Source organism: Callorhinus ursinus, unplaced genomic scaffold, assembly GCF_003265705.2.
Source record: "Callorhinus ursinus isolate GAN/ISIS: 27379988/994484 unplaced genomic scaffold, GSC_fseal_2.0 scaffold38, whole genome shotgun sequence".
Classification (NCBI taxonomy): Eukaryota; Metazoa; Chordata; class Mammalia; order Carnivora; family Otariidae; genus Callorhinus; species Callorhinus ursinus.
The window spans coordinates 15,004,176-15,021,990 of NW_027397100.1; the positions used below are offsets into that span (position 1 = coordinate 15,004,176).

At 46.4% G+C, this 17,815-nt stretch overlaps 1 protein-coding gene across 2 annotated transcripts in view; it reads left to right on the forward strand.

Moving 5' to 3' along the window:
- The first annotated feature begins 258 nt into the window (after window positions 1-258).
- The window catches only part of PSMF1 (proteasome inhibitor subunit 1), a 42,119-nt gene continuing 24,562 nt past the window's right edge, over window positions 259-17,815 (forward strand). Inside the window, exons 1-4 of one of the 2 annotated variants that reach the window (XM_073880615.1) lie at window positions 259-281; window positions 1,865-2,008; window positions 8,468-8,620; window positions 10,836-10,918. In XM_073880615.1, coding sequence (XP_073736716.1) covers window positions 276-281; window positions 1,865-2,008; window positions 8,468-8,620; window positions 10,836-10,918 — 386 coding nt within the window. In that variant the 5' untranslated portion in view covers window positions 259-275. Of the gene's footprint in view, window positions 282-1,648; window positions 1,761-1,864; window positions 2,009-8,467; window positions 8,621-10,835; window positions 10,919-17,815 lie in introns of those variants that run through there. The other variant, XM_025876014.2, reaches the window with a different exon arrangement.

A 17,815-nucleotide genomic window follows, 5' to 3' on the forward strand; every position in this document is an offset into this window, starting at 1 on the left:
CATTTGGGCCCTGCCCCTCCGCTCACCTCCTCACAGTTTCCAGGGAGACAGTTTCCAGGGAGCTTGGAATCCTCACATTGCTGTCACTTGGCAACCAGGAGCTGGTGGCTGCAGCCACCTCCCATGTTCCTTTCAACATCCTGGGCCCTCACCCTTATCTCTGGCATGGGCTCTGTACTGCCCAGGTAGTGAGGGCCCAGCTGGGGAAGCCCCTTCTACCTGCTTCCTTTCTCAGCCAATCACAGGCCTCACAGGGACAATTGAGACTCCTGTTGATGGTGGTAAGTGCCCAGAAAGTGCTGGGTGGACCAGGGGCAGGACACAGACAACCCTCTGATCCCAGAGGACCCTCTCTTTTATTCTCATCCATGGAGGACCCTGGAGTTCATGGGTGGACGGAACACAGTACTGGCCCAAAGGGCACACAGCCTAGCGCGAGGAACAGAGCTTACCTCATTCTCGTGATACACAGGTGCTGGAAACTACGCCATGCTGCCCGCTGGGCCACAGACTAGCAAGCCGCGGCTCACCCTTGGGGGTGGGGGTGGGGGAGCTGGGGAAAAGCAGAGGCCATGGTGTCCACTTCACTCCTTAGCAGTCATTTCTAAGCACCAAAGGCCACTTCCTCTAAACTCGGCAATTCTCTACCTGAGGGCTTTTCATGCCCCCGGAAGCAGCCCTCAACCAGGGAGTGAGTGCAAAAAACCACCTTAATTCTCTCATCCTCAGTTGGGACAAGTCTGGGAAATGTGTCTCCCAGAGTTGCTGGTCGGGGCTGAGCCCAGGTGCCCAGAGGTACCTGGCTTGATCACATAACATCTACTGGTCACTTCCTAGTCTCCCTTCCCTCACCCTCTTGCTGCTATTTCCTGGAATCAGCTCCCAAATAAACCACTCAAATCCCTGTCTCGTGTTGGCTCCTGAGGGAAGACTAATGCAGGGATGATGATGTATTATAGGGAACCAAAGTTCTGTGAGACTCAAGCTATAATTGTACGCAAAGCAGTGACTGAACCAAGGGAAGGGTGGGGGAGCTCTCTGCCCAGGTGCAGGCAATGAGGGGGTGTCTTGGCTGTAAAAAAGTTAAAAGCAGTAATAAAACTGGCCAGTCTGCTTTTTATTATAAACCAGCCATTCTATTAAGCTTCAATTATAAAATTCTCCTCCCCATTGAGGCGATGTCCCGTGCCCGCTCCTTGGCACCCCACTAATGCCAACTGCACTGAGGACAGAGAAATTGTGGGCAGAGGAGATGGGGGAAGGTCTCACTCAGGAGGCAGCACTGATCCCTTCATCACACAGGACTAGCCGCATTTCACACCTTCCTGACTCTGCGTGGGCCAGTCCCTTCTACGGGAATACTTTTGTGCCTCATTTCCCTCCCACTCTTCCATTACGGTTCAGTGCCGTTGGGCATCCCTCCCTGACGCCTAGCCTGAATTAGATGCCGCCTCTGGGCTTGCACGGACCTCCAAGTGCCCCTATGTCATCCCGTTCTGCGGATGGTAAGTCTGTGGCTCAGAACAAGGTGGCCTCTCCTCGCGACCTAATTTATCATCCGGTCTGTGGCGCTCCCTCCAGCTACCTGGAAAAAAGAGATTCCCGCTTTAAAGAGCCCCGCCCCGCCGGCGAGCGGCCTGCTGGAACCTTTACGTGCCCCGCTCCAGTTTCCAGCCGGCGCATTCGCGCTACTGGGCCGGCGCTTGGAGCTACTTCCGACGGCCGCGCTCCGCCCCCGGGCGTCTCCATTTTGGCCGCAGGTGGGGACTAGGCCTGGGCGGGCGGAGTAGCGGAGGGTAGTCCTCCGCCGTCGCAGGGCCCAGTCGGCTCACGGCACTGTCTCCCTTCCTTCCTCCGCCCGCAGGAGCCGGGGGCGCCCATGGCGGGCTTGGAGGTACTGTACGCGTCGGCGGCGCCGGCCATCACCTGCGCGCAGGACGCGCTCATCTGCTTTCTGCACTGGGAGGTGGTGACGCACGGCTACTACGTCTTGGGTGTCGGCGACCAGGTACTCCAGAGAGCCGGCCCGGGGCCGGGGTGGTGGGGGTGAGGTGTCCTCTGCCCGGATCCGGGGACCGGAGCTCCGGGCCAGAGCGCCTGACGCTCCCCCGCCCGCGTCCCGGCCCTGGGGCTCCTGGCACCTTCGGTTTGGTGTGCGGGTCGGGGAGCTGCTCTGCTGGCCTGGCCCAGCGCCCCTCACAACACAGCTGGGGCAACATGATTTGGAAACCCAAGGACAGAAGCTCGCTTCAGCACAGCCTCGCAGTCTCCCAGGCCAGGATCGTGTGGACCTGACACTGAGACGGGAGCGCTCCCCGTGAGCACTTCTCACCTGCCTGAACTCCGCCGAGCTCCTTCCCACACAGCGGCGAGGGTGGTACTCAATATTGTATTCGGGCCTCCACCGGATAATCTGAATCCAAGCACGCTTATACGGGTGATCTTTGATCTGTTCAGCCGCCCTCAGGGACCCTTTCTTTACTCCTCAGCACGGGCCCAGAGAGCACACACACCTTTCACCTTTTACTGAAGGGCCCAGTGCAGCCCACTCACCGCTGTCATCCCCAGCTCAGGTTCTGGGAAACAGCCACTATGCCACACCCCCCTCCCCACAGGTACACCCCTGCACCCTGGATCTGAGAGCCGGGTAAGGTTACCTCCCCAACTGCTGCCCCTACAGGGTCAGCCCCTATAGGGTCAGCCCCTCCCGCTCTCCCATCCTCAGGCTCTGCTTCTTAGAGCGGGGGACCTTGTCGTCACACCCACAGAGCCTCAGGACTACTGGGCCCTGCCTACTGCATAATTCTTTGGGAGAGCCTTTGGTCATCTTCCCTGCCCTGTCCCTGTGACTTTCACCCTTTACATCATCCTGCACATTAACTTCCTGGGAGAACTGGGCCTGGCCCCCTTTCTGCCCCTTCAGTTCTCTTCTACTTCATCAGAGAAAATATCCTCCCAGCCACACACCCCACATACACACGGGATTCCCAGCCTGACCCTCACTGTTGCCTTCTGACCCTCAACCTACATCAGCTCTGGGGAGTAGGGCATCTCACCCCTTGAATCTCTTGTGATGAGATTTTAACCTTACTCTCATTTCTAAGTGCTTCAGTTCTAACTCCCTAATCCTTAGTTTCTCAGACATACATCCAGCATCTTAAGTTTTCCTCTCCTGACACAGAGCTTTAAGGATCCCTCCTCAAACACAGTTTACACATCCCGAGCCCTGAGAGCCAGGCACTCCCTTCCATTCCCTGCTGCCCTATTCCTTTGTCCTTTAGAGCAGTGAGCAAGACCACCACCTCCTCTCACACTTAATGCCCACCAACAGGAGTCACGTCAGGACAAGAACTGTCATGGATGTCTGGCTCTTTTTTTTTTTTCCCCCGTCCCAGACCTCAAGTATCTCACAGGAACCCCAGATACACCCTTAGCATCCCCCATCCCCACCCCTCTCCAGGCTCACACATACTTGTTCCCTCATGTGGAATCTAGGACTGGATATAAGGCTGGAAAAGAAGGGGACTCACATACACACCTGGAGGCAGGAACCACATTTTCCTCCTGGATAGCTCTGTTCTTGGCCTTTCTGTCCATCCTGCAGTACATTCCACTTACCCTGCCTTTCAACATCTCAGGCCTTGGAATCCGGTACAGATGGGGTCTCCACCCACGAGTTTTGGGCTCCCGCTCCAGTGTATAGTGTCCCCGACAGAAACTTTATGTTTCCTCACTTGCCCCACTTCACCTTTCCAGTCCTGAATGACTCCTTCACTTGCCCCTGTCATTTCATTTCAGCTTTGCCTGGGACGTCCAGGAAGCTGATGTGTAGAATGGCGTGGAGTGCAGTGGAATTGGAGACGGGAGGAAGACTTACTTGGTCCAAGGGCCTCGTCCGTGGGCCCTCAGTTACCCCCGCTCCTGGCCCTGTCCGTCAGATCTAATGTGTCTGCCCTGTTCTCTGCCCCTCCTCATGGACCTCACCTTGTTTACTCCCAGCTGGCTATTTCTGCTCTGACACAGTCGGACTCTCTCGCCCAGAACAGGAACTTGTTACCGAGGGCCCGTGCCACTCCCTCTCTTCTCCTCGCTTCACAGGACATACCACCACTACATACAGATCTGCTCTCACCACTCGTCCCTTCACACACCTCTCCGCAGCTCTGAATTCTGACAGCTTAGGGACATCAGTTCATATAGGTCATTGCCTCCTTTGGCATCATCCCCTTGCCAAATACTCTAGGCCCCAGTTTTTCAGGTGAAACGTGCAGAAGGAATACAATCTCACTTTAATACAGGTTTAAAAAAAAAAAAAGATCCTTGCCTGATTCCTAAAGGTCCATCTAATTCCACTCTTCGTGGTGCCACCTGTTGAGATCATGCAGGCCAGAAAAAGATGCCGGCCCCAGATGTCACGCAGGAGGCCAGGGAGAATGGGGGGGAGGATTTTGAAAGGCACTGCCCACTGTCCACGTGTCCGCCCCGGCGCTGAATCATGCATGCCCTCTGGGGCCGGGTGTTTGTACTGCTCTGTGGTGTGTCTTTTTGCTTCTGTGCCCTTCCGCTGAAGTGCTGCTCAAGCTCGGGTTGCGCTTGTCCTCCGCTGACTTATGCTGCTGAGTCAACTTCCATGGGAGTAGAAGCCCTTTAGAAAGGCATCTATTAGTTTATTTAAGAGAGGGTTTAATTTTCTGGCCTGGGACCCGCAGACTCCGCTGAGACCAAGAGTGTTTGCCATGCTCAGAGGATGTTTATGTTGCCTCTCCAGCCACCTCCTTGTAGGGCTGATAAGGAGAGGGGAAGGTCCCAAAAGTGTATGCTTCATCATATAGTATATTGACAGTTAAATAGAAAGCTAAATAGTCTGTTTTTCTCTTTGGTTTTATCTCCTGTTGTGCAGGGCAGTTGTGTATGTAAAACTCGGTTAGAAGAGCAGTGAGGCCACTGGCTTCAATAAAAATCCAACATTTGAATTTGGATTACTTTTTTGGAGTTAGTACCATTCCTCCTAAGAGCTTTACGGAGGTGTCAAGTGGGTTAGGAGGCAAGGGGTTAGAGATGGCTATAGGTAACAGGTTCGGGAATTTTCTTTTCTTTCATAGGAATCTAAAGGTTATGACAAAAGAGAGGAAATGCCCAAAATGATCTGTTTGTGTTTCTTTGAGTGCATTTTAGCCCAGAGACCCGGGGTGAACTCATGGCCACTGAGGAATGCTTCTACCTCCAGGATGTTGCCTAAGTGGACAACTATCCTTATTTTCTTGGGGCCAGTCTAGTGGATCTGGCTGGGAAAAACCTCCAGCCATAGACCAAGCAGCCAGAAGCTCTGAATGCCAAACCCAGCTCTGCATCTGACTTACTGTGACCTTAGGCAATTCTCAGCCCCTCTGAGGCCTTAAATTTTTCATCTGAGGGTATTAAACTACACAGCCATATGCTTTGGCTACTTTCCAGTTGCAGCTTTCTGGGGGGCCTGATATTTGATGTCAGGGCCAAAACACAGTTGAAATGCCAAATCTGGCCTGATATCACCAGGGCCAGTCCCTCTTGGTCCCACCTCTTTTCCCCATATCAGGGCAGCCCTTGGGCTCGGACCATCAGTTCCCCTTCAACAAGAGGTATCAGCCTCATCAGACCCCAGGGTTCTCTCTTGCCCTAGAAGCCAGAGTCTGTGGAAGAGTGAGCAGACCAAATTACCATATTCCAAGAAAAAATTCTGGTGGGTTAAATGCTGTATGTGGAGGATATACATATAAATTCAAAAGCCTCTGACAGAGCAAAGATAAAGGCACGTTATCAAAATCTTAGCTTCCAAAGTAAACCTTAAATCCACTAAACCTGTTACAGGAAATGTACCCAGTTGGAGGTGAGGGATTGTTTCTCTTTCTCACTTGGCAGACTGGTTTGATTCGTTCCATTTTTGTTTTTCGTCACTCTCGTTTCTTTGCTGCAGGCTTGTGAGTTTCCTTGTCATCCAGCCAGCTTTTAAACCATGCCAGTTGCAACATCTTGAATTGTGTTTGGGACCACTTCCCCCATTGGATTCCTGAGCACCAAGCGGGTGACCAAACAGGAGAGACCCACGATTCTTTGCTCTTGGCCTCCCATTGTCCTTGATGTGTGTAAGGGCTGCAGTGCTGGACCTTTGTCTTTGCTATTGTTCTTCATCTTTGCTCCAGTTCCTCCCACCATATTCTTCTGAGTGCAGAGCTTCCCAATCCACTTGTTCCGTGTTTAGCCATATAAATCGGTATCTATGAAAAAATATATAGATTACTTTTGTGTGTTTTAAAAAAATTTTTACATAAATGGTACCAGGCTGTGAATTTTCATTTTTTCTTAGCTTCTGTTAAGTTTTTTATGTATATATAAATTTTTTTTTAAGTAGGCTCCAAGCGCAACACAGGGCTTGAACTCATGACCCTGAGATCAAGAGATCAAGACCTGAGCTGAAATCAGGAGTTGGGCACCCAATAGACTAAGCCATGCAAGCGCCCCTTAAGTTATTTTTTTAAGTTATATTTTAAGTTTTATTTTTTACCTTTATCTGTGATGCTACAATTTGATCCAGTTTGTTCCTTCTAACTCCTATGTAGTATTCCACTGTGAGCATATTTTTTCATTTCACCTTCATGTTGGTGTTCATGACAAGGTTGTGATGAAGATCCCTTGTGATGTCCCCTGTGCCTTTGAGCACAGAGTTTCCTCCAGGAATGGAGGTTTGGGGTCACAGGGTGTCTGTCCACTTACCTCGGTGCACACCACATGCTGCCAGACGGCTTTCCAGAGGGTTTACAGCAGTGCAAGTGGCCACCCGCAGTGTCTGAGGGTCCCCATTGCCCCCACACCCGCATGAACAAAAATGGAGAAATGGGTAATACTGGTGTGATGGGTGTAACGTGGAACCTCATCGTTTCAACCTGCACTTGTCTGAGTGTTGGTAAAGTTGAACAGCCCCCTATATACTGTTACCTGCTCTTTCTTTTGCTTGTTCATATCTTTTGCCAGTTTTTCAAGTGGGTTCCCAATTTTTATTGTTCATTTTCCAGGCATTCCCTTAATGTGCTAGTTACTCATTCTTTTTCATCTGTAGCCATGGCAAACATCTTGTAGCCTGTGGCTGCCTGTTAATGTTGCCATGTCTGTTGTTGAACAGAAGCTTCCAATTTGGAACAGTCTCAAAGACAATCCTTTTTTTCTTTTGTGGATCTTAAGAAATCTTTCCCCACCTAGAAATCACTCTGTTACTTTTTCCTATAGTTGAAAACCGATTTCTCAAACTTGAGTGTGTAGAAGGAAAGCCCTAGGATTGTTTAAAAGGAAAAAGAAGACCTCACACCTCATAGTCATGCATTTTTACACCCACCAGGAGGGCAAAAATATTTAAAATTGGACAGTGACAATGTTGCTGACCACATGGAACTACAAGGACTCTCATACAGGGTTGGTGGAATCCGTACCTCTTTGGAAGGCAGTTTGACTTTATCTTACAAATTAAAAGTTCTTTTCCCACACATAGGCTATAGAAATGCATCCCCCTGTGTCCCAGCAGATGTATACACAAATGTTCATAGCAGCGGCGCTTATAACAGCGGGCCTGTACACAGTCCACATAGGCATCAGCAAGTGAGCGTGTGCCTGGCAGTGTGCTCGAACACCACCACCCCATATAGTTGTGAACTGTGCTGCACGGAGCGCCGTGTAGTGCACCGTACGTGGTTAAATGTGTTGACACAGTGAAATCTCACAATAACTGACAAAAAAGGAAGCGATAAAGGTGATGCCATTTATATAAGTTCAAACACATGTGAAGCAATATATTTTTGGGGTTGTGTGAATAGTAATACAGCAATAAGGAAAAGTAAAGACATTTTAAAAAATACAGAGAAGCGATTACCCATGAGGGGAATAAGAGAGATTCATTAGGAGTACCCTACTTGAGGCTTTGGCAGTGGCGGTGTTCTCTTAAGCAGGTGGCACATAGGTGTCCACTGATGTTTTATCTTGTACATATGCTCCATTTTGTGTGTATGAAAATTGTTCATCATTTCTGTGAAACCACTACAGTAGTCCGGAAGGGAGTACGCTGGAATCTTTATTTTTAGTCAACACTTCAGTGATCCTCTTGCAGATGGTCCAGGTTCTGAACTTAGAAAAACACCGTCTTAGAATTTCACAGTATCCCTTCAGGCGATTGGCAAGGAAATTCTTATCGAACCAAGGCTGCAGATTCTGGACAGGTTCCAGTACTGTGTCACGAAGACAGTCAGCTACAAGGGAGGGAGCACTGGAGCCGGAGTCCAGAGACTAGGTCCCAGACCTCTAACTTGGACATTTTCTTTCTCTTGACCTCCATGTCCTCATCTGTGAAATGAGGAAGTGGGATTAGATTATCCGCAAGGTCCTTCATAGCTCAATGTGTTGAGCTATGAAGATCTTCCTCCTCTCAACCCTGGTGTCTTCTCAGCCAGGTCCCAATGATAAGAAATCAGAACTGCTGCCGGCCAAATGGAATAGCAATAAAGACCTGTATGTCCTCCGGTATGAGTCTAAGGATGGGTCCAGAAAGCTCCTTGTGAAGGCTGTCACCGTGGAGAACAGCATGATCATTAATGTGCTGGTGAGTCTCAGGGACATGTTGGCATCTGCTGGTGGGAGTGGACATTGGGATCACCTTTGTGCAGCCCATTTAACAGTACAGATCAAGAGCCTTAAATGTTTATGAGGACTTCACCCAGTGACCCTACTTTTGGAACCAAGACAGGAGTCCTCCATATAGAAAAGCTTTGTGCTCAAAGCTGTTCACCTTCTGGTATTATCAAGGGAGGGACTTCATCACAGGGGAATAATTACGTAATTTAGGGTAAATCCTTTCGGTGACAACAGGGTTGGAAAGAAGCTTACTGTAGGCCAAGGGGCTATTTTAGTTCTTTAGATAAGCCTAGCTCCCTGCTATCCTGGCGCCCTTACAGTTCTCATTTCCAGGGATGGAAAACTCTTCCCCACACCGTGGACTGCCTCACACACACCCTCCTCCCTTCAGCCCCTGCTAATTCCTTCTCATTTTTCACTTCCTCAAAAAGTATAGTCCTGACTACCTACTCTCACCTGTCAGAAAAATCTAAATTATGCCTCCCTACATTCATCATTTTATTTCTTTGCTGGTCCTTACCACAATTATGTACTTAGTGGTCCTTTGGTTTGATGTTTGTCTTCTGCCACTGGACTGTAAGCACCCCAAGGGCAAGGACTCTCTTGTTAAGTTTGCCCTGGTTGTCCCTGTGTGCTCATTAAAAGTCGCATGCAGTCTGTATCGCACTGTACCTGGCTGTTTTCACTCAATATCTTTTGGAGGTCTTTACATGGGAATGCATATAGATATACCTTATTCATTTTAACTACTATGTAGTATTCTGTAATACCGTAATTTATCCCTTTCTGTTTTTTTCCCCTTTATTTAAATTCAGTTTAGTTAACATATACTGTATTACTAGTTTCAAGGGTAGAATTCAGTGATTTATCACTTGTATATAACAGTCAGTGCTCATTACATCAAGTGCCCTCCTTAATGCCCATCACCCAGTTACCCCATCCCCCCACCGACCTCCCCTCCAGCAACCCTCAGTTTGTTCCCTAGAGTTAAGAGTTCTTATGGTTTGCCTCCCTCTCTGTTTTTATCTTATTTTTCCTTCTCTTTCCTTGTGTTCATCTTCCCCCTTTCCGTTTTGACGAACATTTACATCTTGTATCAGAGTTCTTAGTTATAAATAACAGAATTCCCTCAAGTTAGTTAAACAGATTTGGTTTATTAAAAGAACTGGGATAGCCATTGAATTGTTGGAAGGGCTAGAGAAACAGGTTCAAGGCAGGGCTTTCAAGACAGTGCCTCAAAACCACACCATGGAAACCGCTGCTGGTGCCACCACTCAGGCATGAGGTGCTGGCTTAGGCTGCAGGCCCTGGAGCCCCTTCTCATGAGCCGTTGATGCCTCTGCTGCTACCCTCGTCAGCAAGATGTCTGCCCCTTGCTGGGCCTGCTTTTCCATGTTGCCCACCTCCCAAGTCAGAGACGTGTGGCCATTTGGCACCTCAGTGACATGCCCGTGCCCAGACTACAAAAGAGCCTGGGAAGTAGGTTTACTGGGCTCTGCCTGAGAAAGGCAGTATTTCTAAATCAGAGCAGTCCCCAAGCATCAGAAGGTTATTTCGCTAAGTCAGAGAAAGACAAGTATCATATGATCTCACTGATAGGAGGAATTCTTAATCTCAGGAAACAAACTGAGGGTTGCTGGAGTGGTGGGGGGGCGGTGGGAGGGATGGGGTGGCTGGGTGATGGATATTGGGGAGGGTATGTGCTATGGTGAGCACTGTGAATTGTGTGAGACTGATGAATCACAGACCTGTACCTCTGAAACAAATAATACATTTTATATTAAAAAAAAAAAGTAGGAAGAGAAAAATGAAGGGGGGGAATCGGAGGGGGAGACGAACCATGAGAGACTATGGACTATGAGAAACAAACAGGGTTTTAGAGGGGAGGGGGGTGGGGGGATGGGTTAGCTCGGTGATGGGTATTAAAGAGGGCATGTATTGCATGGAGCACTGGGTGTTATGCAAATAATGAATCACAGAACACTACGTCAAAAAGTAATGAGGTATGGTGACTAACATAATAAAATTAAGTCTTAAAAAAAAAAGGGTATTTTGCATATTATAGACATTCCCGGTGTGTTTCTTTGTGCATGTATAGTTCTTTAACTTGAATATTTAATTGTTATTCTCCCATTAGTCCAGAAAAATCCCCAGTTTCTTGTTTTCTGTTTTCATTTTTCTAGGAAAGTGGGTCACAGCAGGTATCAGATTTGACCCTGAATTTGGATGATTATATCGATTCAGAACACCTGGCTGACTTCCACAGGTACTAAGTGATGGCTTTTCCCTGGGAAAAAGAAGAGAGAAACAATGGAATGGGGTGGAGAAGCCCAGAGAATCAAGAAAGGTTAATAGAATGCTCTTTGTCTCCTGGGCATAGTCACTTCCAGTACTGTGTCATGAAGGCAGTCAGCTACAAAGGAGGGAGCACTGGAGCTGGAGTCCAGACCCTAGGTCCCAGACCTCTAACTTGGACATTTTCTTTCTCTTGACTTCCATGTCCTCATCTGTGAAATAAGGAAGTGGGATTGGATTATCTGCAAGGTCTAAATTCTCTTTTCTGTTCTTAATTTATTTTAAGGTTAGATTCACATGGGAAATACCACATGAAGTAGAACGATGTAAGCAAGAGTCCATAAATGTTGCAGTGGCTCCAGGGGAGGGGGGGGGGGTCAGGCTGGTGAGGTCAGTCCTAGTAGGCTCCTGGAGAAAAGGTGTACCTAATCTGGTCTCCACCTCAACTTTTTCTTTTAAATGGACTTCAGTTTTTAGAGCAGTTTTAGGTTAACAGCAAAATCAAACATCTAGTGCAGAGAGTTCCCATGAACACCTTCCCCTCCAGCCACCCCCACACAGCCTCCACTATCAGCATCCTGTACATTGGTTGTAATGGAAGTACCTGCGTGGGTACACATTCTCACCCAGATTCCATAGTTTACATTCAGGTTCACTCTTGGCAGTGTGGGAGTATGTTTACCTTTTTATTTTTTTAAGATTGTATTTATTTATTTGAGATAGAGTGAGCAAGAGAGCACAAGGGGGGGGTGGGGGCCAGATGGAGAGGGAGAAGCAGGCTCCCCACTGAGCAGGAAGACCAAAACGATGCCGGCTTAATCCCAGGACCCTCGGATCATGACCTGAGCTGAAGGCAGACACTTAACCAACTGAGCCACCCAGGAGCCTCAAGTATGTTTATGTTTGGAAGAACCTGCCATACTGTCTTCCATAGTGGCAGCACGATTTTACATTCCCACCAGCAATGTATGAGAGTTCCTGTTGCTCCACATCCTGGTCAGCATTTGGTGGTGTTAGTTTTTCAGATTTGGTCATTCTGATAAGGGTGTAGTAGTATCTTGTTTTAATTTACAGTTCCCAAATGACATACAACTGGAGCATCTTTTCATATGCTTATTTTCCATCTGCATATCTTCTTAGATGAGGTGTTTGTTAAGGTCTCTGGCCCATGGTTGGTTGAGTTTTAAGAGTTCTCTGTATATTTTGGGTAACAATCTTTTATCATATGTGTTTTGCAAGGATTTTCTCTCAGTCTGGCTTATTTTCTCATTCTCTTGACTTTTTATTTTGAAATTTGCTACGCCACAGAGAAGATGGTTTGCTAAAAATATGAGGTGAATACCCATATACCTATCACTTAGGTTTACCAGTTTTTAACATTTTGCCACATTTGCTTAATTTTTCTGTGTCTGTTCTTTGAACCACCTGAGAATTATCTCTAGACTTTGTGAATCTCACCTCTAAATATTTCAGCAGTATCTCCTTGTTCATACGAGGGCATACTCCTATATAATCTTAACATAGTTCTCACACTCGGGAAATGTAGAGCAGATGCAGGAGTATCATTTAATACACAGTCCGTGTTGATATTTCTGCAGTCATCCTGGAGTGTCCTTTTTAGCTAGTGTTTTGGTTTTTCATTTGCGGGTTCTTTCTTACCCAACCAAAGATCCCATATCGCCTTTATTTTCATGGCTCTTTAATTCCATTTAATCCAGAACAGTTTCCTAGATGTTTGTTTTCCACGGCTTTGGTGTTTTTGAAGGTCAGTTATCATGTAGAATGTTCAGATTGTTTCCTAGTGATCAGATTAGGTTATTTGCTCATCATTTGATTCAGACTGAACATTTTTGACAAGAGCATTACAAAGGTGAGGCTGTGTTCTCCTCAGTGTCTCACATCAGGTGCAGATGTCTGTCTCGTTGATTGATCACTTGGTGGTGTCTGCCAGCTTCCTCTCTAGTAAGGGCATCTGTTTTCCTTTGTGTTTAATAAGTGATCTGTGGGATTATACCAGCAGACCATGAGTACTCTGAGACTCACGAGACTTCTAGCAGTCTTTCATCCAGCAGTCTTGGCATCTATCGATGATTCTCGCCTGAGTCTGTTATTACAGAGATGAATGTAAGACAGTAACTTTCTATCTTAATCATTCTTTCTACATTTATGAACACTTTTTTACAAAAAAAGTTTTCTATTCTTCCTGTCCCTTTTATTTTTTAAAATACCAGTGTAGACTTAAAGATTCTTTTGTATCCTAAGTTATGGTCCGTTTCTGTTGTTCTTTGGATGCTTAAGTTCTTCCACAGTTGACCAGTGGGAACCCTTTTAGGCTGCCTCCTTTGTCCTTTTGACATGTCCCCATCATTTGTAGAGTGTTTCATAACGTTCTAACACAGTAAGATGTTCTAGCCTCACCTTGTACTTTTTTTTGCCCCTGCCTTGAAGTCAGCTGGTTTTCTAAGGAGCCATGATTTCTGTTAGTGGGGAATCATATTTAAAAAACAAAATCTGGGCCCCGAATGTGCTCATTAATACCAAGGATGCCATTGCTTCTAGGCCCTTTCAGTGAGTGAATAGAGCTTAGAATCTTCCCTTAAAGTCTTTTCTTAAATTTTAAACTGATGCTTTCGTTTTTAATCTAACACCATGGGATTCTTACTCTTTTATTCTGTACTTTAGCTCTCTTCAACATATCTACTCATTTGTTTGATCCTAAAATACACACATAGTTTCTGACCTGCTACGTCAGTATCAACGAAGAATAAATCAAACAAATAAAGTTTCACATACAATTTCTTTCCAATTCTTTTTGTTCAGCTGTGTCCCACTGAGGATGTATATAGTCAGGGTATTATGTTCAGAGGGTACTTAGGTGAATGCTTCTTTCTCCACAAGTGTAATGAAATTGTTACACGGTTAGGCCCAATTATTCCCATTTTATTCCATTGTAAGACTTTTTTGCCATCGTCATTGACCTCCTTGATTTTAGAGGAAGCCTGGCATCGGTGTAAATTCACAGAACTGCCTAGAAACCCTGTTGCATTTTATTATATCTAATCAGGAATAACCATTTGAACCCACTCCACTCCTCTCAGACTTGCAAACCATCTGCCTCCATGATTGAGGCCACCCCTTTGTCTCTGCCCCTCTTCCGTGCAGTCTGTATATGAGGAGATCCCTACTTTTACTCCAGCTCCCCACCCTTCAGTTGATTTCCCACATAGTAGTCAGACCAGCCTTTTTAAAACGTAGTCATGGTTAAAACCCTGGCTTGAAATCCTTCAGTGATACCACCTCACATACATTAGGATGGCTAATATCAAAAAAACAAAAACAGAAAATAACAGGTGTTGTCCAGGATGTGGACAGATTGGGATCCTTGTGCATGGTTGGTGAAAATATAAAATGGTGCAGCCACTATGGAAAATAGTGTTGTGGTTCCTCACAAAATTAAATTACCATATGATCCAAGAATTGTGCTTCTGGGCATATACCCAGTAGCATTGAAAGCAGGGTCCAGAATAGATATTTGTATACTCACATTTATAGAAGCATTATTCACAATAGCTAGAAGGTGGAAGCCATGTAGGTATCCATGAATACCTAGAACAGGTGAATGGATAAACAAAATGTAGTATATATGTACAGTGGTATACATACGATGTGGTCTATACCTACAGTTATTCAGCTTTAAAAAGGAAGGAAAAGCTGGACATATGCTTCCACATGGAATGACCTTGAGGACATTATGCTAAGCAAAATAAACCACTCACAAGCAGACAAACACTTTATGATTCCACTTAGATGAGATACCTATAGTAGTCAGATTCATAGAGATAGAAAGTAAAATAGTGGATGCCAGGGCTGGGAAAATGGAGAATGGGGCGTTATTATTTACTGGGTACAGAGTTTCAGTTTTGCAAGATGGAGAGTTCAGAAGATGGGTGGTGGTGGTGGTGGTGATTATGCAATAATCTGCATATTTAACACCACTGAGCTATACACTTAACAAATGGTTATGTTGGTAAATTTTATATGTATTTTCCCACAATTAAAAAAATTTTTTTAATCTGAAAAATAGTCAGAACCCTCCAGTGAATGTTGTGTGCTCTTAGGATAAAGAACAAAATCCTTGATGAGGCCTAAAGCCTAACCCCTGCAACCCTGTCCCATACCACTTCCCCCTTAGTTGCTGTGCCTGGGTCACGGGCCACCATGCCCCACCCCCTTCAGATCTCTCCCCCGTGCCTAGAGCACTCTCCCTGATCTCCTCACACAATCAACTCCTGTTCTTCCTTCAGTTCCCATTGAAACATCACTTCCTCAGAAAAGCCTCTCCTGCCCCCCCCCACCATGTTTGAGGTTTCACAACACCGTTTTAAGCATTTAATAAGTGGGTATTTTATGATTAGAGATGGTCTTCCCCGCCCTGGCCTGTGATCTCCTTGAGGGCAGGGCCTGGGCCTGTTCTGCATATGGTGGGCAGTGGAATGAGTGCAGTGAGGCCAGCCCAGGGAGCAGCCCGAGCTGCTGTTCCGAGTGCTGCCCACTCCATGACCCCTGCACCCCTAAAGTGGGTAAGGAAAGGACGGAGCCTTTCTCTTGACTTCTTCCTTCTGGAATTGTATTGCAAGAGAAGGTGATGAAACCTGTGGAAGAACCCAGGTCCTGTACTAGGCTCTACATGCTCATTATAGCATTTAGTTCCCTTAGCAGTACTGAGAGAAACGGTGAGTGTCTCCATTTATTTATTTATTTATTTAGTACATTTGTTGGGGTTTTGTCCTGGGGGAGTGTTTTGTTTTTTTGATGACTGAAATGCGGGACCAACAGTACTACCTCAGGGTGTTCTGAGAACAAAACGAGATGTCAGCCCAGAGTGCTCAGGGCTGGTGCAGCAGCTCTTAGTAAACATACAAAGGGAAAAATATCTCATCACCGGGCACCATCTCCATGGAAACTGAGGCTCTGAGAACTGGGGTATGGATCTGCCTCCTGATCCATACCTGACCGGATGGTCCTCCCTCCCTGCTCCATCGTACTGCCAGCGACACTGAACTGCGTGTCTCTAGTCACCTTCCCCCATCCAGCCCTCCTTGTTAGGTCATCATGGCATGTCTCATCCACACTAGGTGGGGATTTGTGCCCCTCGGTGAGCAAACTGATTTGCTAAGGAGTATAAACCCGTTGCTTTCTGCCCTGCCCTTTCTGGTTCTGCCCTTGCAGGATGACAGGCTATAGCTGTCTTTTGCTGCTACCAAAATGGCAGTGCTACTAAGGCTTAGAAATTGTGCAAGAACTTCAGACTTGAGTTCTGCAGGTAAACACATATCCTACATAGGAGATCAGAGGCCTTCCAGCTGTATCACACACAGCTCATCTGATTGAAAGGAAAGAGGATTTAGATTTACCCCTTCCGCCCAACTTGGTCAGGGAAGCAGCAGGGTCCCCAGAGTTCTGTGTTCTGAGCAAGAACCTGATTGTTGTAGGGATGTAGAGACCATAGGCCCTTAGATCTTCCAAGCCATTGCACGTGTTACACTTCTGAACCACGGAACTCTTTCTTCACAGTGTTCTTTAGGATTGACATATTAAATTAGAGTAAAATTGCTCTGGTGGAAAGGGTAAGGGCAGGAAATTGAAGTCCCTGGGCTTTCTCTCTCACTCTCCTTGGGCCCCCTTCTATGTGAGCGAAAACTTGAAAGCACTGATCTAGTATTCTCAGTTTATCTTATGGTTATATAATAAAAATGTATTTTTTAATTAAACTTTTTATTTTGAGGGGCACCTGGGTGGCTCAGTTTGTTAAGGGTCCAACTCTTGATCTCAGCTCAGGTCTTGAGCTTGAGTTCAAGCCCAATGTTGGGCTCCATGCTGGGCGTGGAGCCTACTTAAAAATTAAAACAAAAAATTTTATTCTGAGATAATTGTAGTCTTAAATGCAGTTGTAAGAAATAATACAGAGATTCTTTGTATCCCTTATACATTTTACCTCAGTGATCACATTGTACAAAACTGTACTAGATATTAGAGCCAGGATATTGACATTGATAAAATGATACAGAAACTTTTTAACATCTAAGGATCCCTCTTTTTTTCTTTTTTAGAGAGGGTTGGGAGAGACAAGGGGACAGGGAAAGAGAATCTCAAGCAGGCATGGAGCCAGATGCGAGGCTCGATTTCACAACCCTGTGATCATGACCTGGGCCAAAGTCAAGAGTCAGATGTTTAACCTGACTGAGACACCCAGCTGCCCCCATAAGGATCCCTCTTGAGGCCCTTTTATTGCCACACCCACTGTCCCTCCCCATCCCTAACCCCCTGGCAACCACTTACTCTCCATCTCTAAAATCTTCTTATTTCCAGAATGTTAAGGGACACCTGGGTGGTTCAGTTGGTTAAGCGTCTGCCTTCAGCCAAGGTCATGATCCCAGGGCTCTAGGATCAAGTCCCACATTGAGCTCCCTGCTCTGACGGGATCTTGCTTCACCCCCTGCCTGCCACTCCCCGTTTGTGCATTCTCCCTCATGCTCTCTCTCTCTGACAAATAAATAAAATCTTTAAAAAAAAAAATCTCTGCCTTAAAAAAAAAAGTAAATGGAATCATACAATATGTAAGCTTAAGCTAATGGGATTGGCTCTTCTCACTCAGCATAATGCTTTTGTCATTCATCTGAGTTGTTGCATGCATCAATAGTTTGTTCCATTGTAAAGGTGAGTAGTAGTTCATGGTATGGGTGTACCACTCCTTGAAGGATATCTAGTTGTTTCCAGTTGTTTGCTATTACAAGTAAAGGTGCTATGGACATTCAGGTACAGGCCTTAGTGTGAACATAATTCTCATTTCTCTGTGATAAATGCCCAA